Raw genomic sequence first — 25,555 nt, forward strand, 5'->3', positions numbered from 1 at the left:
CGGATTGGCCAAGACGAGCGTGGTACCCGGAACTTCAAGAGATGCTCTCAGAGGACCCGTGGCCTCTACCGCTCAGACAGGACCTGCTACAACAGGGGCCCTGTCTGTTCCAAGACTTACCGCGGCTGCGTTTGACGGCATGGCGGTTGAACACCGGATCCTAAAGGAAAAGGGTATTCCGGAAGAAGTCATTCCTACGCTTATTAAGGCCAGGAAAGATGTTACGGCAAAGCATTATCACCGCATATGGCGGAAATATGTTGCATGGTGCGAGGCCAAAAAGGCCCCAACAGAGGAATTTCAATTAGGTCGATTTCTGCATTTCCTGCAAGCAGGAGTGAATATGGGCCTAAAACTAGGCTCCATTAAAGTACAGATCTCGGCTCTGTCGATTTTCTTTCAAAAAGAACTAGCTTCAGTACCTGAAGTTCAGACATTTGTGAAAGGAGTGCTGCATATTCAGCCCCCATTTGTGCCTCCTGTGGCACCTTGGGATCTCAACGTGATGTTGAGTTTCTTAAAATCACACTGGTTTGAGCCACTAAAAACCGTGGATCTGAAATATCTCACGTGGAAAGTGGTCATGTTATTGGCCTTGGCTTCAGCCAGGCGAGTGTCAGAATTGGCGGCTTTATCATGTAAAAGCCCTTATCTGATTTTCCATATGGATAGGGCAGAATTGAGGACTCGTCCCCAGTTTCTCCCTAAGGTGGTGTCAGCGTTTCACCTGAACCAGCCTATTGTGGTGCCTGCGGCTACTAAGGATTTGGAGGACTCCAAGTTGCTAGACGTTGTCAGGGCCCTGAAAATATATGTTTCCAGGACGGCTGGAGTCAGAAAATCTGACTCGCTGTTTATCCTGTATGCACCCAACAAGCTGGGTGTTCCTGCTTCTAAGCAGTCTATTGCTCGCTGGATTTGTAGTACAATTCAGCTTGCACATTCTGTGGCAGGCATGCCACAGCCAAAATCTGTAAATGCCCATTCCACAAGGAAGGTGGGCTCATCTTGGGCGGCTGCCCAAGGGGTCTCGGCTTTACAACTTTGCCGAGCAGCTACTTGGTCAGGGGCAAACACGTTTGCAAAATTCTACAAATTTGATACCCTGGCTGAGGAGGACCTGGAGTTCTCTCATTCGGTGCTGCAGAGACATCCGCACTCTCCCGCCCGTTTGGGTCTTTGGTATAATCCCCATGGTCCTTACGGAGTTCCCAGCATCCACTAGGACGTCAGAGAAAATAAGAATTTACTTACCGGTAATTCTATTTCTCGTAGTCCGTAGTGGATGCTGGGCGCCCATCCCAAGTGCGGTTTATCTGCAATACTTGTACATAGTTATTGTTTAACTAAAGGGTTATTGTTGAGAGGCTCAGTTGTTTTCATACTGTCAAACTGGATATAGTATCACGAGTTGTACGGTGTGATTGGTGTGGCTGGTATGAGTCTTACCCGGGATTCAAAATCCTTCCTTATTATGTCTGCTCGTCCGGGCACGGTGTCCTAACTGAGGCTTGGAGGAGGGTCATAGTGGGAGGAGCCAGTGCACACCAGGTAGTCCTAAATCTTTCTAGAGTGCCCAGCCTCCTTCGGAGCCCGCTATTCCCCATGGTCCTTACGGAGTTCCCAGCATCCACTACGGACTACGAGAAATAGAATTACTGGTGAGTAAATTCTTATTTTTTTTTGGCTCCCCTATTTGCGCACCTGGCGCCTAAGTGATACTCAGCAAGGAGATCCCTTACATCTGCACAATTCTAGCCACCAGACCGTGCAATCCGCCTCTGGTAACCGTGAAAACCTCACAAGTGCATTTGCACTTTTGTTTTTTTTGTGGCAAATGCCCCTTAGAGTGCGCGTTTTTAGTTTCCCCTGTCTGTAGACGTCCTCGGATTCATCACTAGCAGGATCGCAAAGTGTCCATAGAGCCTGGCTACCAGCCTTGCCCTGCAGGAGCCAGAGGAAAGGAATGACGCAGTATAAGAAATGATGCATCAGGAGGACAGACTGGATAATAACATGACTGTTCATCTCTTACCCCAGATACCCATTTGCTTTGTCAAAAAGCTCCATGTACACAGTCGGTGCCCCCCACACGTGGCCACAGATAGTTGCTGCCCTGGTCTGGTTAATAGACAGTGTCAAGGTAAGTTCTCATTCATTGCTTCTCGATGAATGAACGTCTGGGACGGTGGATGCGGCCATATTGTGGGCAGAACCATCGCTCAGTGATGTCACTCATTCCTAGGGAGTTGATGGGCTGAATATTATGTTGTTTGTGCCGGAGACAGAGAAATGTATAACAACTATATAGACTTGTACACTTTGTGCATTTCGTGATCATGTGTCTTCTCTGTTCTGCAGCAGCCGATCACTAATATACACAATATGCCAGGTTCCTATCAGCAAAGGCCCAGATTATAGGACAAACGTAACTGGTGTATATATTCTTTACCTCCTTTTATTATATTCATCTGTTATAACATACGGTCCTCATGGCAGTATCCTCCCCATAGAGTCCTGTGATAACTGCAACCCCTATACTGGCATTATTTTTGCACTGAGAGGAACCCTAGTAAGCACCACAAGTGACAGGAGACAGCAGGTCCAGAACCGTTATTCATTTACGCCACTAGGGGGCCATGTCATTTCATTAGTACCTGTAGCTGGCTGTCGTATGCTCCATTATTCCTCGCCGCCTGCAAGTAACCCGTCCTCTCCTCTGGGGCTGGCATTGGTCTATCTGGGTGCTATTAATAATTCTCTTGTCCCTATTTACATGACATCATTTCTTCTTGCTGAACGGTGCGATGGTTTCCTCCATTCTACGGAGGCTTACCATAGCCTCAGTCACCCGGTGACTAAACCTCTTACCTTGTGGTGGTGGCTCCATACATGTGTCTGCCTAGTTCTCACCTGTCTGCTCCGGCAGAGGTCTCCTGTTACTGTATGTACTCAGGTGGCTGTTCCACTTACCCCAATATGACTCGGAGACTCTGCTGCCCCCTGGTGCCTTCTGTGCACACCTGCAGCCCTCTTCCCCCACTATGAAGAGAAATTCTATGTATATACTGTCTGTCTGCATAGAGTGTAAGGAAGATCTTTGCGTCTGTGTTGTGTATTGTGAATCAGACCTTGCTGTCTTATTACACACAGCATCGATGTTCTGTACACACTGAGCAGAAGCGACTAGCATGTAGGCTATTAAGTATCTCCTCCTTTTATAATGTTCATGACCAAATGTGGCTGCTGCTTTCCTGTAACCCTATCACTGGCACCGATCAGAGCCTGATCACACAGGACGCTTACTCTCTACCATTCACCCACCTGACCCTGCTCTCTGTTGGCAGTTTTGCTGTGCGCAGAGGGCTGAGGAGCGGGTGTTCGAGGAGCCACAGTTGGGAGCACAGAGCGAAAATGAAATTGACTTCAACCAGGTAAGGACCTCTCTGAGACGGCTATGATATAATAACATGGAGCGTATAATACCTGGAGTGCTGCAACGCCCCTCTCTAGCGATATCCTCTGCGCTGATCCATAGTGTGAGGGGGAATGTGATGGGTTTGTCCTAAAAGTCAGTGTAATGCAGATAACTTATCCTATAAGAGGGAAATCAAAGTAAATCAATGTTATGGGACAGCATCTCCGGAGTGGAGTGAGCGTGCCAGGGTGTGAGACATGGAGGCCGCACCTTGTGGGATCTGGGACTAGTGACCATGCGTCAGGGAAGGAAATGGTTTCCTTTCCTCCTCCTTCTGACATTTGGGTAGCGTACAATGAAGTAAACGTTGTTACACATAGAGATGACTGGAAATGCTGTCCTGTCCTTGCAGGTGTTCCTGGATTACGCTGTCAGATGCTATGATCAGTTCATGGAGGGTCGGGATACATTTGAGGACAATGACTCGGAAGTGTGTTCCAAACTCAGTAAGTGGCCGTTACATCTGGTGTCCACGCTGTACGCTGTGTAAGAGGGCTCCGCTCCGTGACCCCGGGCCTCTAATTCACTCCTGTGTGTCCTGACAGAGGATTTGTACGCTGTGGATGAATCTCATCAGGAGTCGCTGCAGGTCGAGTCGCGGAGGCTAATGGAGGAAATTGATCGACTAGAGAAAGAAAAGGAGAGTGAACCGGTACGTGTCTGATGTGCCCCGGGGTCCCCCACCCCCTGTGTCCCCTCTACGTCTCTTGGGGTGCATCTAGACGCCTTATGCTGGATGTGGGGAACAACGGGTAAATAGGTTTGTGCTTTCAGGACCCTCTGGCCTCCAAGAGAAAGATGAAGATGTTGCTGCAGGCGGATATGCAAAAATACCAGAACTACCTGACGGAGATGGAGTCTCATTCAGTGTTACTAGACCAGCGGGTCAGCAGCATCAGCGAAGAGGTTGACGCTTTGGGTATGTGTAACTCCGTCTGGATGTGTGTGTGTGTATAGGCTTGTGTGCTTCAGAGTAACGTCCATTCCTTTCTTAGTGATGTCACCGTCTCAAAAACAGTTTGCGCAAATATCTGTGAATGTCATGGTGTGTGGACCAAAAACACCTGCACATGTGACTGTGTGAAAGAATAAGAGTACATACGGTCTGAAAAAGATCAGCCAACCTATGTCACACGGCTGCAAAACACTGAGTACTGCCACTGCTTGGGTTCAATCACTTTTTAGGTACTACAGTTACTCTGCTTTTTCTCAAGCAGGTGTCAAAACTAAACAATTGCATGAATGGACTATTAATGAAACGAAACGTGACATTTAAAAAAAAATAAAAAAATTTAAGATCACACAGACAGGACCTTATTACATTTTAGTTTAATGTGTCAAAACTCCTAATGCTTCTAGAATAAAAATCTTGATAAACTGACATGCAGAAATATAAATCCAATACTGCCTGTGGTCTGCTACAATGTGTGGACTTATTCAGTGGAATATTGAGCCCAAAGAACTGACCAATTTTAAAATACTTTCCTTTATTAAAGGTCTCTTCCTTTCCCAAAAGATGTGCTGGTGTGCGGAACTGTCCTACAGTTTTATTGCCCTTTATAGAAAAGCACTTCTAGTAAGGAGTTAGATCTTTGTTATAACGTATCCACTAGATTGTAGAAGACAGACATTGGGTCCGCTAAATTTGGTAGGACGTACATACACATAGGATGACACACATTGGGGGTCATTCCGAGTTGGTCGCAGCGCAACATTCAGGCAAAAAAGCGGCACTTCTGCGCATGCGCCACGTTCTTTTCACAACTGCCGATGCAGTTTCACACAGGCTCTAGCGAAGCTTTTCAGTCGCACTGCTGGCCGCAGAGTGATTGACATGAAGTGGGCGTTTCTGGGTGTCAACTGACCGTTTTCAGGGAGTGTTCGAAAAAACGCAGGCATGGCTAGCCGAACGCAGGGCGTGTTTGTGACGTCAAAACAGGAACTGAATGGTCTGAAGTGATCGCAAGCTAGGAGTAGGTCTGGAGCTACTCTGAAACTGCTCAAAATTATTTTGTAGCCGCTCTGCGATCCTTTCGTTCGCACTTCCGCTAAGCTAACATACACTCCTAGTGGGCGGCGGCATAGCGTTTGCACGGCTGTTAAAAACAGCTAGCGAGCGAACAACTCTGAATGACCACCATTGTGTAACTGGTTATACATGTATACTGAGGCAACACAAACACCAATTGGGGAGAGTAACTCTATTATGGGGTTGGGTTCACGTGACCGGCAGTCACCATACAGAAGCCAGGATCCCTGCTTTTTAGGTCCTTGGAGGAGGGGGGGGGGGGGGGGGGAAGCACGCAACGAAGGCCCTTGCGGGCTCACTGCGCTCGCCACAGGTTCCTGTTCCCACTCTATGGGTGTCGACTAAGGACTGTGAGGGGGAGGGTTTCTGCGTCGCTATTGTGAGCGGCGTTCAACTGACCATCGGTTACATAACTGCATCCCCTTTGATGTGCTGTGTTTCCTATAAGAAACATACCTTGTCTACTTACTTGCTTTGAGTCTTGTTATCTTGTAGTTTGGGGAATAATGACCACATTTATGTAGTAGTATATAGATCAGGCCACAATCGTGCCTTTTCAGGTCCATGATTAACTCATTTTCAGACATCCAACTTGGGGAGACTGGACCGTGGGGCTTTAGAGCTTCCTTTAGAACATCAGCGATATAAATAGAATGTAACTTGTCGTTCCTCTCTCCAAAATGTTTTGCTATTGTCCCAGTGTGACGCCATTATCTAATATAATATGGGGAGGCTCATCGCTTTTCTAATACCTAGGTCTTAGTTATTTTTGTTGCCCGCAGAGCGCGCTTTCCTCACGACTCGCCAGTGCTGATCCCAGGTTGCACCTGATGAGGGTTTTCCTTCTGTAATTACTGAGATCTGTATCTGTCTCCAGAGCTGGAACGTGAGGCCATAAAGCAGGAGAACCTGCGGCTGAAGAACATCCTGGACAACCAGAAATACTCTGTAGCAGATATAGAAAGGATAAAGTATGAGGAAACGGAGCTACAAGAGACCATCACCAAACTGACCAAAGAGCTGGATAATGACAAACAGCATCTATGGAGCGAGGAGCTGAAATTCGCCAAAATCAAAGAATCGGTAAGGCCGGTATCCCTACAGACACCCGTATAACCTACCCTAATTCCGCTTCGTGACCACCGTAACTAATGGTCTAATATCTTTATAAAGATTTAAGGGTATATTCAATTGGCGTTGGATCCATTCCGACATGCATTTTGGGGGGGGAGGCGCAGCTGTGTAACATCCTGCTGCAGCGCTACTGTAGCGCTGATCTCCTCTGGCTGCCCGCGGCAGTCACCCGTCTTCGTGCGGCTCTCCTCCTCTGGGTCCGCATCTTTTGATGTCTGACTGATATGCTCGAAAAGGGGGCCAAAATTTTGACCCCCGTTTTTGACACAAGCACGTGGATCGGCAGCTATTCCGCTGATCCACATGCTTTTCGAATTCATCGACTTGTCGAAAAATGTACGGATATATTGAATAGGTCGAATCAGGATTCGACCTTAAGTCGAAAACTGCCGTCTTTTGAATATACCCCTTAGTGGTGTTCCCATGTTAATATCTCCGTGTCACATAAGGCGCCGTAGAGAAGTTAATTCTTTAAACAGAACTATATTCAGGGTTTAACAGTAACTTAACTGGGGAGTCTAGAATCATCGGGGGGGTATTAGAGAACTGTACATTAATTGCATGTCTCAATTGTAAATATCGATAGAAGTAAAAGGAGGGTACATTATAGTCCCGCTGGAGCTGCTGAAAGGACTTCAATATATCGCCATTATACAAATGCCCCAGGGATGTTACCCCCCAACTGCCCCACACCGCCCTAATTTGGAGCGATGACAATTCCGGGAAACCAAGGACATTATCCAATGGAGTGTCCGGGTCTATACCCTGGCCCCGCAGGGCAGCATGTACCTGCTTCCATACGAGAGTGGCCTGTTTTATTATAGGGACCTTAGATAATTTAACATTCCCACAGAGTAACATCTGTAACAGCGTGCCCTCAGGATACTCCCGCAGAGTGTATAGAGAGGCCATCGGAGCCCGTCACCCACTCCCAAATATGTGCTAATTGCGCTGCGTAGTAGTAAAAGTTAAAAATAGGGAGGGCTAAGCCCCCTGCCGATCTTGGTCTGGACAAGGTGTCAAGCCTCAACCGTGCTCTCCTGCTAGCCCAAATCAAGGAAGACAGTAAGCTGTCAATTTGCCTGAATATTTTCAAGCCTATATATATAAGTGACTGCTGAAGGACATAGAGGAGCTTAGGTAGATACACCATTTTTACTAAGTTGACCCTACCAGTAGTAGTCAGAGGCAAAGTCCCCCAAACCTTAACCTTTGAACGGAGATAAACAATCAGCGGCATAATGTTAAGCGAGACATAAGTACGGGGGTCGTTCGACACCCATATACCCAGATACTTGAAAGAGTCCTCCCACCCGAGTGGGACGTGGACCAATGGTGCCACCGGGATTGGACCATTAAGTGGAGTGATATTGGATTTGTCCCAATTTATTTTGAGCCCGGAGAAGTGGCCATAGACATTAATCATATCCAAAATGATAGGCATAGAGGAGACATAAATCATCAATGAATAGCAAGATGGACACTGTTCTTAATCCTAAACTGCCTCTTCCTTCTATAGGTGGAGACACAGATAGCGGAGTTTCACAAGGTGGCTCGGAAAGTGCGGCTAATTCCGTCCACGGCGGAGAATGCGAACGGACATGATTTCCAGATCGAGTGGACTCTGGACAGCGATCAGGGCAGCTTAAACCGCTGTAGGAACAAGATCAACGTAAGGGCTTTTAGTGAGCTTCACACCCCCATCTGTCTGGTTTATCTGTAGTAATTATCTGGCTATATATACACGGAGGGTTTGTTTTACTGTTTGTGTTCAGATTTTTATTCTTTGTGTAAATTGACGTATGTTTTTTTTTTTTTTTTTTTATATATATATATATATATATTAAACTATGAAAGTGTCGGTATGCACAGCCAGAGTTTTGTGGCTAGTTCCACCAAATTCCTCATGGTGGTGTAGGTTGACCAGGATTAGGTTCTCAGCTTGGATTGAACTTCATCAGGGCCACTGAGGTCTACATGATGAGCCGGGGCGTGTCTGAATTGAAATTTTTAAGTAAATAAGCCTGGTGTAGGTTGTGACATTTTATTTATTACTTTTTTTTTTTCTTAATATATTTCCGACACAGCTTCCATTATTGGAGATCCTAACGCAGCTGGAAGGACAGATTGCACATGCCACCAACAAACAGATGGAGTCGGAAGACCTGTTGGAACAGGTGAGACCCAGATGCCGCATCTAGCTACATATGTAGTGTGATTCCCCGGAGGGAAAGGGGATATAACTCCGACGCTGACTGTCACCAGCGACTAAAGGAAACCTGTGGGTTTGTTTGTTTTTTTGTCCCTTAGTTGAATTCTCTGATAGCAGAGAAGAGAAATGAAGTGAAGTGTCACAAGGAGGAGGCTCAGAAACTGGATGAACTTCATCTTCAGAAAGTAGAGGTGAGCCCTCGGCCAGGGTACAGCAGGTGCAGGGTGCGGCCATATTTTACCTTCTGACCTATGTCCTGCTCTCAGGAAGCTGACGAGGAGGAGAAGAGATGGGCCGCAGAAATCGCGTCTTTGGAGAAACATCGGCAACTGCTGGAGTCTGGCGTTAACAAAAGCCTGGAGGAGGCCATGAAGGAGCTTGAGAAGGCCCAACAGGAGTGAGTAATGTAACGGCGGATGGGGATCACTGTATGTTCAGCCGCCACTGAAACAGGGTTATGTCTCGTATGACTGGAGGATAGATAATGATGAAGACTCATACCCCATGTGCAATAATACCAGGGGGCGTTACCTGCCTGGGAAACAGAGTGCATGCTTGGTAAAGACTTCGACCAGAGGTGGGTGAGGTGACCCCAAACCATGATCATGTGCACACGTAGTCTGATATGTTCTCTTGTCTCCTCAGGCTGCAGCTTGTTGAGCACCAGACTGAAGAGGAGATGAGACAAGTGGCGAGTAAGCTGGCACGAGTGGTGACGGCGGTGGCTTCTCACATAGCGGCGATAGAGGTAAGGGACCACTCTCACAACGCTAGGACATTGTGAGGACTTGGTGCACGGACAGACAGAGCAGCAGCAGCCGGGTCACACATCTGGTGGGGACCTGGTGCAAACACGGTGCTGTCTCCCCATCCATAAAGATTGACGGAGACACCAGTAAATTAGTATTATTCAATATATCAAAAAGACAAGTTCCCTTATCTAGAAGAGGGGCGAACACTACCAGTTACAGATGGAACCTTTCAGGAGCTTAATTTTAAAGCTACCGTCCAACATGGACTTCTCATTTTAAACAAGTTTTGCAGCCTGTATGTTCTCCCATAACTCAGTCCTCCCTCGATGCATACGGCCTCCAGTAAAAGATACGGTGGGGTATATGCAATTGCGGTCGAATTCCCGAAATTGTCGAATTTCGGGTCATTTTCGACCAAAAAAAAAATTTGCCTATGCAATTCAGTGCTTTCCGACCAAAAAACGTACTTTCAAAATTCGACTTTTTGAAATTCGAATTTTTGCAAATTCGACTTTTCTGCAATGATACAAGTGCTGCAATTTGACCAAAGCATATTCAATTCAAGTTTGGAAATTCGACAGCAGTGCTTTTAGACAGCAAATTCGTCATTTTCAATCCGCCACACTTTGGAGGGTGAAAACAATAAAAAAAATTTTAAACATGTTTTTTTTGGTGTTTTTTTTTTTTAGGAATAGCAGATCTATTTATATTAGAAGGGATTAGGTACTTTTTTTGGGGGGGGGGGGGGGGGCACAAATATTATTTATATATTTTTTAAAAATATTTTTTTTTTTTTTTTTTTTTTTTTTTTTATTGCTGGAACGGTAAAATCCTTAAAAAAAATGGCGTGGGGTCCCCCCTCCAAAGCATAACCAGCCTCGGGCTCTTCGAGCTGGTCCTGGTTCTAAAAATGCGGGGAAAAAATTGACAGGGGATCCCCCGTATTTTTAAAACCAGCACCGGGCTCTGCGCCTGGTGCTGGTGCCAAAAATACGGGGGACAAAACGAGCAGGGGTCCCCCATATTTTTAACACCAGCATCGGGCTCCACTAGCTGGACAGATAATGCCACAGCCGGGGGTCACTTTTATGCCGTGCCCTGCGGCCGTGGCATTAAATATCCAACTAGTCACCCCTGGCCGGGGTACCCTGGGGGAGTGGGGACCCCTTCAATCAAGGGGTCCCCCCCCCCCCCCAGCCACCCAAGGGCCAGGGGTGAAGCCCGAGGCTGTCCCCCCCCATCCAATGGGCTGCGGATGGGGGGGCTGATAGCCTTTTGTGATAATAAAAAGATATTGTTTTTTCCAGTAGTACTACAAGTCCCAGCAAGCCTCCCCCGCAAGCTGGTACTTGGAGAACCACAAGTACCAGCATGCGGGAGAAAAACGGGCCCGCTGGTACCTGTAGTACTACTGGGAAAAAAATACCCAAATAAAAACAGGACACACACACCGTCGACAGTAAAACTTTATTTCATACGTCGACACACACATACTTACCTATGTTCACACGCCAACATCGGTCCTCTTCTCCATGTAGAATCCACGGATACCTGAAAAGAAAAGTTCAATATACTCACCTCAGCCATGGTCCAGAGATACATCCACGTACTTGGCAAAAAAACAAAGCGAACACCCGCTCCATACCGGACTGAAAGGGGTCCCATGCTGACACATGAGACCCCTTTCCACGAATGAGACCGGTCAGTGACAGCTGTCACATAAAGGTCTCTAAAGCCAATCAGGAAGCGCAACTTCGTTGCGCTCACCTGATTGGCTGTGCGCTGTCTGAACTCAGACAGCGCATCGCACAGCTCCGTCCATTATATTCAATGGTGGGAACTTAGCGGCTAGCGGTGAGGTCACCCGCCGGTCAGCCGCTGACCGCGGGTTAACCCCCCCGCTACCCGCAAAGTTCCCACCATTGAAAGTAATGGAGCGGCTTTGCGATGCGCTGTCACAGCACAGACAGCGCACAGCCAATCAGGTGAGCGCCACGGAAGTAGCGCTTCCTGATTGGCTGAAGGGACTTCAGTTTTTTGCCAAGTACGTGGATTATCTCTGGACCTGGATTTACCTCTGGACGCTGGAAGGTGAGTATAATTTTTTCACAGGTACCTCGGATCGTCGGAGACCGTGGCAGTCGGCGTGTCAACATAGGTAAGTATGTGTGTGTCGGTAGTGTGTAATAAAGTTTTACTATCAAGGTGTGTGTGTACTGTTTTTATTTGGGTATTTTTTTTCCAGTAGTACTACAGGTACCAGCGGGCCCGTTTTTCTCCCGCATGCTGGTACTTGTGGTTCTCCAAGTACCAGCTTGCGGGGGAGGCTTGCTGGGACTTGTAGTACTACTGGAAAAAACAATATATTTTTATTATCACAAAAGGCTATCAGCCCCCCCATCCGCAGCCCATTGGATGGGGGGGGGACAGCCTCGGGCTTCACCCCTGGCCCTTGGGTGGCTGGGGGGGGGGGGACCCCTTGATTGTAGGGGTCCCCACTCCTCCAGGGTACCCCGGCCAGGGGTGATTAGTTGGATATTTAATGCCACGGCCGCAGGGCACGGCATAAAAGTGACCCCCGGCTGTGGCATTATCTGTCCAGCTAGTGGAGCCCGATGCTGGTGTTAAAAATACGGGGGACCCCTACTCTTTTTGTCCCCTGTATTTTTGGCACCAGGCGCAGAGCCCGGTGCTGGTTTTAAAAATACGGGGGATCCCTGCCCAATTTTTCCCCTGCATTTTTAGAACCAGGACCAGCTCGAAGAGCCCGAGGCTGGTTATGCTTTGGAGGGGGGACCCCACGCCATTTTTTTTTTCCGGGTTTTTCCCGTTTTTTAAAATCGCGGCAAAATCGGCCGATTTTCGCCCGCGATTCTGGCGAATCCGTTTTTCATTGAATATGGTGAATTCCGGCAGCCACCTGCCGGAATTCACCTGGCGAATTGAGTCGAATTAAAAAACGGCGAAAAATTGCCGCGATTCGCCGTGAATTGCATATACCCCGGTGTCTCCTCTGGAACGCTCTCACTGCGTTCAGTAGCGAGTATCCTGCTCTCAGTCCGGAAGCTCCTTGGTGGTCACACAATGGGGAGAAGGATTGTGCCATGAACATGCATATTGAGTATTGGTCATTATAAAGCTATGTTCTCTACATCATGTCGTGTGACTGTGGTTGCTATGGTAGTGACATGACACTTGGCAAATTGTAAATCATTCATAGCAGCTTGAGGAAACCTAGAACAACGCCCTATGTCACTTTACAGAGTTCTACTTGCACACAGCAGGCTCTCTGATAGTGGCTGCAGTGGAAGGATTCTATAGCCAGCCACTGCTCACCTGCTGATAACAGAGAACAATAGCTTAGGAGCTGCACTGTAAGTGTGAAAGTAATGGCAAGTATCTCTAGTACTCTCAAGGTATGGTCATATACTTCTCAGGACCCCCGAGCTCAGGGACAATGGACCATGGGAATACAGGACCACCTTCAGGATATTAGCACTCAAATTTCTTAAGCTCCCCTTTCTACTATGTCCCCATCCTGCTGAGATTTGGTTCCCCTAGGGCAGGATACAGCGGTTTTCTTGCTGCAGTGGTCACTTACCACCTGGGTAACACCCTGCTGAACTGCAGGGGGGCAGGTGTATCGTGTGCGGAGTGTAAGATCTGGGTGGGGTGTGTCCAAACTGAAATCTATTTTGCAGTGTAAAAATAAAGCTGCCCACAGATGATAGGATACATGCGAAAGCAGCTGGTATTTATGCTGCATAGAAAAATTAAGTAAATTGCTGGTGTGGTGTGTGTTTTTTTTTTTTTTTTCTGTAATTCCAAATCAGAATGGGGCCCTAGGATCCTGGCTGGGCCACCTGCAAAACCTGATATTGTAGCCTGTAAGCATTCTACACCTCTCCAAACCCTCTAGTCTCTTCTGAGTCGCCAATGCTGGGAAACCCAGATTTTCTGATGGTCTAAATTAAACACTGACTTTACATAAGCTGCTAGAGTGAGTATTACCTTGTATGTACATCCAGGCTACGGTTCTAGATGTCCCCAGTGAGGAAGTTTGCTTCGGATGTCCGTAATGGCCTCAGTCCTCTTCTCTTATGGTTTATAAATGTTGTATTGTAGAGTTAGCAGAGTATCAGCCGATACTGAAGGTCAGCACTAATAAACGGTGAAAGTAAAGGGCAAGAGAACCCCATTAATATATGGTATTTGGTCCTTTCCCTATCGTATAGGAAGATGGAAGACTCCCGATGGAAAATATATATATATATCTGCGGGATTCACCTAAAAATATAAGTGCAAAGCCTGGCTGGTTAGTGTACTATAGAAGTGGGTTTGTGTATGGCGTTGCCTGATTCTGTTGTTACTGTGTACCCTCGGCTACTGCTGAACAAGACCCTGCTTGGCAAAAGAGCTGATTATCATAGGTGTAAGATTGAGGAACAAAATCTTTTTGTGTGATTGCACTGGAGGACACAGAGTTCCACCCTTTTACTCCCTTGGTTCCCTGTTTATGTTTAGAGAAGTCTATTTTTTTCCATCAGGTGTGTGTTTTTGTATTCCATGTTGGTTTGTTCTGGTCCTGCCCTGTGGGGCTTTGTTAGAAAACTAATGAGAATTCCCTGCAGAACAGAACACAGGGGGTGGCGTTACTTTATAGAAGCGATTCCTGCAGGAAGTTTGCCCCCCCCAACATACCGGTATATAGCGTGAAGCATTTAATTACCATTTAAAATCTTGTTCTTTATGAATGATACTGGCAGCCTTTATAGGGAAGGCAGCTTGTGGGTTGTGTTTAGTGTTCCTGTGAAGCAGCTAGGGGAGGAAGTACAAGGCAATATCGTACAGGACCCATTTCACTGACCTCCTGTTGGCGGTTGTCTGGATGTTCTAATGCTGTGATTGGTGGGAAGGAGGCAGCGTCTTCTCCTACAGTAATGTGATTTATACACAGACCAGCTGATTGGGGCCACAGCTTGTGACCACCCCAGTGAGGTGCTTGTAGCAATGGGGCATCTGGTGGAGCCAATAGGTCGTCCGGTAACTGTAGAAAATTTTATTTGTAGCAGCCAATCAGATTGCGGCAGTCATTTTCTATAGTTCACTATTGGGAGTGTATAGAATTTCAGGTTGCTATGGGCAACAGTTTCTACTCAGAGGGGGTTTATTTACTGTCTTTCAGAAATACCTGGAGGAGAAGCGGCTGAAGACTGAGAGAGAGTACGGGGAGTTCCTGAAGGAAGATCTGTTGGTGGATCTGCGAGAGCTACTGGAAAAGTATAAAGAAAAGGCCAAAGGCTTAAGCGCTCCCCCCAGCAAGTAAACTCCCTTGTACCGGTCACACTGCTTATTTGTGCGCTACTTCCTCTGCGCCTGTTATTTAATGTATAGAACTGTACAGGATTTTAGAGTAACACGTTACCGTTTCAATGTTACGTTTGTGCATTTTAATGTTTTTGTTATTGTTAAATTAATAAAGCATATTCACTAAGTGATGTTAAAATGTGGTTTTGTTTTTCCCCACTCTATTTATACAGCACTCTTGTTAGTAATACGATTATCCTTTATATGGCGCCGCAAGGGGTCTGCAGCGCCTTACAAACTACATAAACCGTGTGGCCGAAACAAGAAAGTGATCTAAGTCCATTGTGTTTGACCGGCGCACTGGATGCCAGCGGTCACACTACCGACGCCGGCATCCCAAAGTTTGAAATCCTGACAGGGCGAGGTAAGTATGTTATCCCCTACCCCCAAACCCGCCCTTTCTGTAGCCTAACTCTAACCACCTCCCGGGGGTGTCTAACCCTAAATCTTTCCCCACAGCCTTACCTACCCCCCATCCTTCCTTGCCCGCTATACTTACAGTGGGGATGCCGGCTGCCATAAAGTACCTTGCAGGGACACGCACATGGTGTGTAAACTTTCCTGTGTCAGCGGCCATAGCGCTCACATAGGCAGCGGAGAGGCAGAAACCAAGGACTAGGTGCTGTGGTAGGCAGTGGGGAGGAGATGATGGTATAAGTGAGAGAGGAAAAGCACATGAGGGGTGAGGGCCCTGCTCGTGAGAGCTTACACTCTTAAAGGCAAACGAGCGCTGTATAATTTTAAAAAGGGGCTAGTGGTACAAAAGGAACAGAGATGAGATTTGTCCACAGGATGGTATAATTTCTACTTGTATACACTTGTATAGTGGTCATAAGAGCCCAATAAATGTTTATCAGAAGACCCGTCTAAGAGTTCTCATCCATGAGCTGGCCAGTAGTTTATCATTCCGCACTGCGCACACTGAGCGGCCAGACGGTGGGGGGTCTGCCCGCAGTGATGAGAACTAATGGCCGTAGTGCAGATATAGGATAGGAAAAGCTGCCATGGAAATGATAGAATTCTCCTCCGCACACTGAGGTACATAAACTACGCCAGCGCAGACGTCCAGCTGAGCGTTCTGCACCTCCTTGGCGAGCTGATAAAGCGCTACCCATTCAGCAGTGTCAGCGCCATAGTGAGAGAGCAGCTGATTACCATTCTCACAAAGATACATAGCAGGAATGCACAACTGTCATCGGCTGTGTGCAGACCTGTCTACCCCACCTGCGGTGTAGCACCAAAGACCTAGAGGGCAGCTACTGGGGGAGGGGGATCCCCAATATGAAGAGTCTCTGGGTCGCTGCATGAGGGTGAGTGCTATCCGGATTCATAACTACAGCAGTCAGTGCTTGTGCTACTACGATGGGTTACAGATGACCCATATGATCTATGTGATATTGGGGAGGATCCCCAGGACAGTAGCCACGATGCCCACGGTGGAGGCTTCTGTATTGTGGACTAGTAAATCCGTTTGGGGGATGGCAGGGGCGCAGTTACTGAAACTGCAATGTTATTTTTATGTATCTTTTAATCGATTTTACATCATTCTACATGTTTTATTGTGCGTGGAATTATCTTCTGTCCCTTGGGCATAGCAGCAAGTCTCCAGCACCCCATTTAAGAAGTGACGGCACAGACCAGGGGCGTAGCACTAAACTGTTGTTCCATGAATCAATGTGGGAGGAGCCAACAACCCTGTCCCCCACTTCGGCGGATGTGCTTAGAGTGCAGCATGTACATTCAGAGGAGCAGAACGGGAGCCTTCATATGCAGATGAATTGGCATCAAGGGGCCCCCACAGCACCCTGGATTGCTCAAGCATCCGATCATTAATTACATTTTAAATAAAAGCCAATAAAAACCTAAGAGTCATCTGTACATTTATACATAAGCGACACATCATTCTCGCTGACTTCTGGCAACAGCACGGGCCCGTGGCGATGTGAAAGGGGCGGATTAGGAACTAAAAGTGGCTTTGGAAAAATTTGTAGAAGCGGCTTCACGTGGCAGAGTTACACCAACACAGGCAGTGCGTGTCACATCATCCTGACCTAACATACACACATGTGTGAACAGGCCAGTCACCGCCCAGGAATGCCAATGGCTGTTTCTCTAACGTCCTAGTGGATGCTGGGGACTCCGTAAGGACCATGGGGAATAGACGGGCTCCGCAGGAGATAGGGCACTTTAAGAAAGCTTTGGATTCTGGGTGTGCACTGGCTCCTCCCTCTATGTCCCTCCTCCAGACCTCAGTTAGATCCTGTGCCCAGAGGATGAAGGGCACACTGCAGGGAGCTCCCTGAGTTCTTTGCTATAGAAAGCATTTTTGTTTTGGATTTTCACTTTTTTACAGGGAGCACTGCTGGCAACAGGCTCCCTGCATCGAGGGACTGAGGAGAGAGGAGCAGACCTACTTAACTGATAGGATCTGCTGCCTCGGCTACTGAACACCATTAGCTTCAGAGGGGGTAAACACAGGTTCGTCCTGGGCGTCCACCCCCGGAGCCACGCCGCCATTCTCCTCGCAGAGCCAGAAGAGCAGAAGCAAGAAGACGTCTCAGGCGGCAGAAGCCTTCAGCTTCACAGAGGTCTCCAGGTTGTTGCACTGGGGTGTGTGCTGGCATACTCTCTCTCTGTCTCTCCAAAGGGCCTTTCAGGAGATACTGTCTTCAGAAAAGGTTTCCCTGGGTGTGTGCAGTGTGTCGGTACGGGTGTGTCGACATGTTTGATGAGGAAGGCTCGCTAAATGTGGAGGGGGGTGGTGCTTGAATGTCAGGTCACCGTCGGCAACGCCGACACCGGACTGGGTGGATATGCTAAATGTCTTGAATGCAAATGTAAATCTGCTGCATAAAAGGTTAGACAAGGCAGAAGCTAGGGATCAGTCAGGTAGCCAGTCCATGCCTTTCCCTGGGGAGCCAGGACCTTCAGGGTCTCAAAAGCGCCACACAGATACTGACTCTAGTGTCGACTATGAGGATGCAAAATTACAGCCGAAGGTGGCAAAAGGTATTAGGTACATGATTATTGCCATAAAGGAGGTTTTGCATATCACTGAGGAACCCCTGTCCCTGACACGAGGGTTCACATGTATAAAGGGAAAAGGCCTGAGGTCACGTTTCCGTCCTCATTTGAGATAAGCGAATTATGCGAAAAGGCTTGGGAATCTCCAGATTGGAGACTACAGGTTCCCAAAAGGATTCTCATGGCGTATCCCTTTCCACAGAAGGATCGGATACGATGGGAATCTGCGCCTAAAGTAGACAAGGCGCTGACACGCTTATCCAAGAAGGTGGCACTGCCTTCTCCGGATACAGCTTCCCTCAAGGATCCTGCTGATCGCAAGCAGGAAATCACCCTGAAGCACATTTACACACATTCAGGAACTATAGTTAGGCCGGCCATGGCGTCGGCCTGGGTTTGTAGTGCTGTCGTGGCATGGGCAGACTCCTTATCTACGGAGATTGACACCTTCGATAGGGATACCATTCAAATGACCATAGAGCATATCAGAGATGCTGCCTTGTATATGAGGGATGCTCAGAGAGACATTTGTTTACTAAGCTCTAGAATAAACGCTATGTCTATTTCTGCTAGGCGGCTCTTGTGGACCCGACAGTGGACAGGAGACGCAGACTCGAAGCGGCATATGGAGTCATTGCCGTACAAGGGGGAGGAGTTGTTTGGAGAAGGCCTCTCGGACCTAGTCTCTACGGCTGGTAAATCGAATTTTTTACCTTATGTTCCCCCGCAGCATTCTAAGAAGGTACCGCATTATCAAATGCAGTCCTTTCGTTCCAATAAAAACAAGAAGGTACATGGATCGTCCTTCGTTGCCAGAGGTAAAGGCAAGGGAAAACGGCTGCACTCAGCTAGTTCCCAGGAGCAGAAGTCCTCCCCTGCTTCCGCAAAGTCCACAGCATGACGCTGGGGCTTTCCGGGGGGGGGGGGTCAGATCAAGTGGGGGCACGTCTTCGTCTTTTCAACCACGTCTGGGTTCAATCACAGGTGGATCCCTGGGCAATAGAGATTGTTTCCCAGGGATACAGACTGGAATTCGAAGACATGCCCCCTCGTCGGTTTTTCAAATCGGCTCTGCCAGCTTCCCCGTCAGAGAGGGAGCTAGTGTTAGCGGCAATTCACAAATTGTACATTCAACAGGTGATAATCAAGGTTCCTCATCTCCAGCAAGGAGAGGGTTATTATTCATCCCTGTTTGTGGCACCGAAACTGGACGGTTCGGTCAGACCCATTCTAAATCTAAAATCCCTGAAACTGTACTTGAAGAGGTTCAGGTTCAAGATGGAATCGCTCAGAATGGTCATCGCCAGCCTGGAGGGAGGGGATTGGATGGTGTCCCTGGACATAAAGGATGCGTACCTTCATGTTCCGATTTTCCCCCCTCACCAGGCGTTTCTGAGATTTGCAGTACAGGATTGTCACTACCAATTTCAGACGTTGCCGTTTGGTCTTTCCACGGCCCCGAGAATTTTCACCAAGGTAATGGCGGAAATGATTGTGCTCCTGCGCAAGCAGGGTGTCACAATTATCCCGTACTTGGACGATCTCCTTATAAAGGCGAGATCTCGGGAGAAGTTGCTGGACAGCGTGTCTCTGTCCGTGAAGACGTTGCAGAGGCACGTTTGGATTCTCAATTTACCGAAATCCCAGCTAGTACCTGCAACGCGTCTGACCTTTTTGGGCCTGATTCTAGACACAGACCAAAAAAGAGTTTTTCTTCCGGTGGAGAAGGCTCAGGAGCTCATAGCCCTGGTCAGGAACCTTTTTAAAGCCGAAAAAGGTTTCTGTGCATCATTGCACAAAAGTTCTGGGGAAGATGGTGGCTTCATACGAGGCCATCCCCTTCGGCAAGTTCCATGCGAGGACCTTCCAATGGGACCTATTGGACAAATGGTCCGGGTCCCATCTACATTTGCAGAAACGGATCACCCTGTCTCCCAGGGCCAGGGTATCTCTCCTGTGGTGTCTGCACAGTGCTCACCTCATAGAGGGTCGCAGGTTCGGCATTCAGGACTGGATCCTGGTGACCACGAACGCGAGCCTCCGAGGTTGGGGAGCTGTCGCACTGGGAAGAAATTTCCAAGGTCTCTGGTCAAGCCTAGAGACGTGTCTCCACATCAATGTCCTGGAGTTGAGGGCCATTTACAACGCCCTACGCCAGGCGGAGGAATGGCTTCAGAACAAACCGGTTCTGATTCAGTCGGACAATGTCACGGCAGTGGCTTATGTAAACCGCAAGGGCGGCACAAGGAGCAGAGTGGCCATGGCAGAGGAGTCCAGGATTCTGCGCTGGGCGGAAGGCCATGTAAGCGCGCTATCAGCAGTGTTCATCCCGGGGGTGGACAACTGGGAGGCGGACTTCCTCAGCAGGCACTACCTGCATCCGGGAGAGTGGGGACTTCATCAAGACGTCTTCACACAGATCGTGGATCGGTGGGAACTGCCTCAAATAGACATGATGGCGTCCCGTCTCAACAAATAGCTAAAGAGGTATTGCGCCAGGTCAAGAGACCCTCAGGCGGTAGCGGTAGACGCTCTGGTGACACCATGTGTTTCCTCCTCTGCCTCTCATACCCAAGGTGTTGAGATTAATAAGACTAAGAAGGGTCAGAGCAATTCTCATTGTTCCAGATTGGCCAAGGAGGACTTGGTATCTGGATCTGCAAGAGTTGCTCACAGAAGATCCGTGGCCTCTTCCTCTAAGGCAGGACCTGCTGCAGCAGGGGCCCTGTCTGTTCCAAGACTTACCGCGGCTGCGTTTGACGGCATGGCGGTTGAACGCCGGATCCTAGCGGAAAAAGGGATTCCGGAGGAGGTCATTCCTACCCTGATCAAGGCTAGGAAGGATGTGACATCGAAACATTATCACCGTATATGGCGGAAATATGTTTCTTGGTGTGAGGCCAGAGCTGCTCCTACGGAGGAGTCCCATTTGGGCCATTTGCTTCACTTCCTTCAAACGGGAGTGAATTTGGGCCTAAAATTAGGGTCCATAAAGGTCCAGATTTCGGCCTTATCCATTTTCTTTCAAAGAGAATTGGCTTCTCTTCCTGAAGTACAGACTTTTGTGAAGGGCGTGCTGCATATTCAGCCTCCCTTTGTGCCTCCGGTGGCGCCTTGGGATCTTAACGTGGTATTAAGTTTCCTCAAGTCACCTTGGTTTGAACCACTCAAAACAGTGGAGTTGAAATACCTCACTTGGAAAGTGGTCATGTTGTTGGCCTTAGCTTCTGCAAGGCGTGTTTCAGAATTAGCGGCTTTATCATATAAAAGCCCATACCTAATTTTTCACGTGGATAGGGCAGAGTTGAGGACTCGGCCTCAATTTCTGCCCAAGGTGGTCTTATCTTTTCATATGAACCAACCTATTGTCGTGCCTGTGGCTACTCGGGACTTGGAGGACTCTGAGTCCCTGGATGTGGTCAGGGCTTTGAAGATTTATGTGACCAGAACAGCTAGGATCAGGAAGACGGAAGCTCTGTTTGTTCTGTATGCGACAAGGTTGGCGCTCCTGCTTCAAAGCAGACTATTGCTCGCTGGATCTGTAACACGATCCAGCAGGCGCATTCTACGGCGGGATTGCCATTACCTAAATCGGTTAAGGCCCATTCCACGAGGAAAGTGGGCTCTTCTTGGGCGGCTGCCCGAGGTGTCTCGGCATTACAGCTTTGCCGAGCGGCTACTTGGTCAGGTTCCAACACTTTTGCGAAGTCTATAAGTTTGATACCCTGGCTGATGAGGACCTCCTGTTTGCTCAATCGGTGCTGCAGAGTCATCCGCACTCTCCCGCCCGTTTGGGAGCTTTGGTATAATCCCCATGGTCCTTACGGAGTCCTCAGCATCCACTAGGACGTTAGAGAAAATAAGATTTTACTCACCGGTAAATCTATTTCTCGTAGTCCGTAGTGGATGCTGGGCGCCCGTCCCAAGTGCGGACTTCTTCTGCAAGACTTGTATATAGTTATTGCTTCAATAAGGGTTATATTATAGTTGGTCGGTCTTGAACCGAGGCTATTTTAATTGTTCATACTGATAACTGGGTAAGTTTATTACAAGTTATACAGTGTGATTGGTGTGGCTGGTATGAATCTCGCCCTTAGATTACAAAAATCCTTTCCTCGTACTGTTCATCTTCTCTGGGCACAGTTTCTCTAACTGAGGTCTGGAGGAGGGGCATAGAGGGAGGAGCCAGTGCACACCCAGAATCTAAAGCTTTCTTAAAGTGCCCTATCTCCTGCGGAGCCCGTCTATTCCCCATGGTCCTTACGGAGTCCCCAGCATCCACTACGGACTACGAGAAATAGGTTTACCGGTAAGTAAAATCTTATTTTCCCCTGAATGCTCTATTGCAGCATCTCCATCCCCAACATCGACGTCTGTAGTCGGGGGAACACAGGAGCCGCAGGGGTTTCTCTGTCATTTTTGCACATGCGCAGTGGAAAATAACTGTGCAAACATCAGCGCTGCATCCACCCCTGAAGCAAGCCCGTGATAGAACGCAAACAGGACAGAAGCTGTATCCTTGGTGCAGTGGACTCGGAGGCGCTTTAAGAAAGGAGGGCCCCCTGTGCAGGCTCCGATCGGGCCCCCACCTTTCTGGCGGTGTAGTAGACTGAGGCATTGAGCCAGAGTCGACTGAACATGCGCAGGTCTCTGGGAACATGGCGCCCAGGCCGCGTTCCAGGGGACACCTCTATTGCGCAAATCACCAGAAAATGGCTGCTGCTCATTTGTTGCCCTTGTTAGTTATGTCTCCTTATTCAGGGGTGGGGGGGGGGGTGGTTTAGTGAGTGGTAGGTTGGTTAAGAGGGGAACTGGGATCCTAATATGCCTGGGTTGGGGTTGGGCAGTACAGGGTGGGGGGTTCTGGGTGCGTTTTTTTGGAAGGGTTTTAGTTTTGCTTTGATACCTGGCAGATAATTTAGGATTTGTTAAGTTTATCCTTTACTGCAGTGTGATCATTTTACTTGAGGTTTATGTGGCATATATCTGTACCTCTATATGCTCCTGTTTCATTCACCTTACTTAAATGTGAGCTCCTGTGGCCTCTTATTTCTTACTGTTATGCTGAGGGGTGTTATGTATATTCTGATTTGTCTCTTATTTGTATACATTCCCTGATTGCACCTTTCTTTCTCTTACGTCCTAGAGGATGCTTGGGTCCACATTAGTACCATGGGGTATAGACGGGTCCACTAGGAGCCACTGGCACTTTAAGAGTTTGATAGTGTGGCCTGGCTCCTCCCTCTATGCCCCTCCTACCAGACTCAGTTTATAAAATGTGCCCGGAGGAGCCGGTCACAGCTAGGGGAGCTCCTAGAGCTTCCTTAGTTTTATTTTTTTCTAAGAGTTAATTTAGGCACAGAGAGGCTGCTGGCAACAGTCTCCCTGCTTCGTGGGACTAAGGGGGTGGGGGGGGAGGGGGAGTAGTGTCCGCCCTGAGGGGTCTGAGCCACTATCTCCGCTGACAGGACACTGAGCTCCTGAGGGTGATGATCGTTAGCCACTCCAGGCGACCGCTCACTCCCGCAGCATGCCGCCACCCCCTTACAGAGCCAGAAGACTTCGGTGGCGAGTGAGTCACCGGCCCCCCTGGCAAGCGGGAAGCCGGTGTGAAGATGGCGGCAACAGGGTAGGGAGCGCAGTACTAACTGTGCTCCGGGGCCCAGCGGCACATAGTGCGGCGCTGTGAGGGGCACCCTGAGCCAGCACCTATACCTTGCGCTGGCCAGCAAGCCTGTCAGCTGACATCCTCAGGCCAGTATAATAACATGAAGAGCGGGAAGCAGCACCATGTTCGGGGGGCAGGGCTTCTCAGAGCGGACCCAGCAGCGTTCAGCGCCATTTTCCCGGCTGCAGTTCCTGTACAGACACTGACAGGGAGGGCTGTCCCTTCAAGCAACTACAGCTATCGTGTGCGGTACGAGGGTGTTGTAGAAGGGGGGGGGGGGGAGGCTTGTAAAGTCTGTGTAGTCTATTAAGGTACACAGATAGCGCTGGTGGTTTTATTGGTTCTACCTCAGAAAGCGCTGTGTGTGGGTTGGCTCCAATCTCTGTGGCATACTTGGGGGGAAACTGTGTCTGCCATTTCCATGTGTGTGGGGGTGTTTAATAACTCACATAGCCATGTCTAGGGACTCTGGTCCTCATTCCGAGTTGTTCGCTCGCAAGCTGCTTTTAGCAGCATTGCACACGCTAAGCCGCCGCCTACTGGGAGTGAATCTTAGCTTAGCAAAATTGTGAACGAAAGATTCTCAAAATTGCGAATAGAAATTTCTTTGCAGTTTCTGAGTAGCTCGACACCTACTCTGCCAGTGCGATCAGTTCAGTCAGTTTCGTTCCTGGTTTGACGTCGCAAACACACCCAGCGTTCGCCCAGACACTCCCCCGTTTCTCCAGCCACTCCCGCGTTTTCTCTGTCCTCCATCTGGGGGACGCTGCGCCGTTACTTGTGGGTTAGAGGTGTGTGGTAGTGGAGTTTGGCACAGAACTATCAAAAGCTGACTCCTCCCCCCTCTAACCCCTCCCATCTCCTTCCTGCTCAGCCATATTCCGTTTTAGTTTTGTGCCTGTGGAGTACAGACACAGTTTTTATTTCTCTTTAGGTTTTTATTTCTTTTAACAAGTACCTAGTCCCTGTTTACAGGTGACAGGTATAACAGTGGAGGGGGTTAGTATCCCACTCCAGACTGCTGTATGGAGGCCACTATACCTTGGTCACTGGGGCCTTCAGGGAAGAAACGGCAGAATCAGGTACTGGACAGCCACAATCTGTCACTGACAGTATTGGTCTGTCCCTACTTCCTATTTCCTTGGGGTTTTACCATTTATATGTGCAGCACGCACCCGCCCCTTGACCCCCCCCCCCGGAGCGCGCGACCATCCACTGACAGCCGGACAGACTTTAGGTGGCTGAACTGAGATGGATTGTGGTGGGGGCGGACTGTGTTTAGGTCCGGGAGGGTGTTATACACTCCCTGGGACCGTTACTGTACTACCGTGACAACCGCTCTGTGTAGCGGCGTACGGGAGCCGAACTTCCGGTTTCGCCGGAGAGGGGAGAAGTTACGTCAGGCGGGCAGGGCCGTCTTCCTGCCCAGTTCTGCCCGCGCGCGCGCTGCTGTTCACGGCGCCATCTTCTCTGCCTGCAGACGGGGGGACGCTGTACTACGGACACTTACACAAAAACCGCAAGTATATGAGGGGGGGGATCACACAGACTTGGGGGGACAAGACATAGTACATCAGGGTACAGGATGACCAGTAAGCCAGAGAAACCTGCAAAGGGAAAAACAACCTCAGTGGTTTATTTTTCATGTTCACAATGTGGCACAAAGCTGGCTAAGGGGAGTGCTGACGCAGGGACCCTCTGTACATCATGCTCTGGTGCACCAGCGGCAGATCAGCAGGGCAGCTCCACAGATCAGTCGATGCCCCCTTGGGTCAAGGCCATGGTGGATGCAATTTCAGATTTGCGTCAGTCAAGGTCTGAAGCAGCTTTGGCCCAGACTCAGGTGGAACCGCTTTGGGCCCAGAATATGGGAAAGTGTCTCACTGATTTG

General features: G+C 48.8%; 1 protein-coding gene across 1 annotated transcript in view; it reads left to right on the forward strand.

The window, feature by feature from the left end:
* NDC80 (NDC80 kinetochore complex component) overlaps positions 1 to 15,111 on the forward strand; it is a 42,968-nt gene extending 27,857 nt beyond the window's left edge. Inside the window, exons 6-17 of the mRNA XM_063956836.1 lie at positions 2,041 to 2,143; positions 3,348 to 3,434; positions 3,831 to 3,924; positions 4,024 to 4,130; positions 4,253 to 4,397; positions 6,385 to 6,590; positions 8,161 to 8,313; positions 8,729 to 8,818; positions 8,952 to 9,044; positions 9,120 to 9,250; positions 9,499 to 9,601; positions 14,791 to 15,111. Of these exons, the coding sequence (XP_063812906.1) occupies positions 2,041 to 2,143; positions 3,348 to 3,434; positions 3,831 to 3,924; positions 4,024 to 4,130; positions 4,253 to 4,397; positions 6,385 to 6,590; positions 8,161 to 8,313; positions 8,729 to 8,818; positions 8,952 to 9,044; positions 9,120 to 9,250; positions 9,499 to 9,601; positions 14,791 to 14,931 (1,453 nt within the window). The 3' untranslated portion in view covers positions 14,932 to 15,111. The remainder of the gene's footprint in view (positions 1 to 2,040; positions 2,144 to 3,347; positions 3,435 to 3,830; positions 3,925 to 4,023; positions 4,131 to 4,252; positions 4,398 to 6,384; positions 6,591 to 8,160; positions 8,314 to 8,728; positions 8,819 to 8,951; positions 9,045 to 9,119; positions 9,251 to 9,498; positions 9,602 to 14,790) is intronic.
* The last annotated feature ends 10,444 nt before the right edge of the window (positions 15,112 to 25,555 follow it).

The sequence above is a fragment of the Pseudophryne corroboree genome, chromosome 2 (assembly GCF_028390025.1).
Source record: "Pseudophryne corroboree isolate aPseCor3 chromosome 2, aPseCor3.hap2, whole genome shotgun sequence".
Lineage (NCBI taxonomy): Eukaryota > Metazoa > Chordata > Amphibia > Anura > Myobatrachidae > Pseudophryne > Pseudophryne corroboree.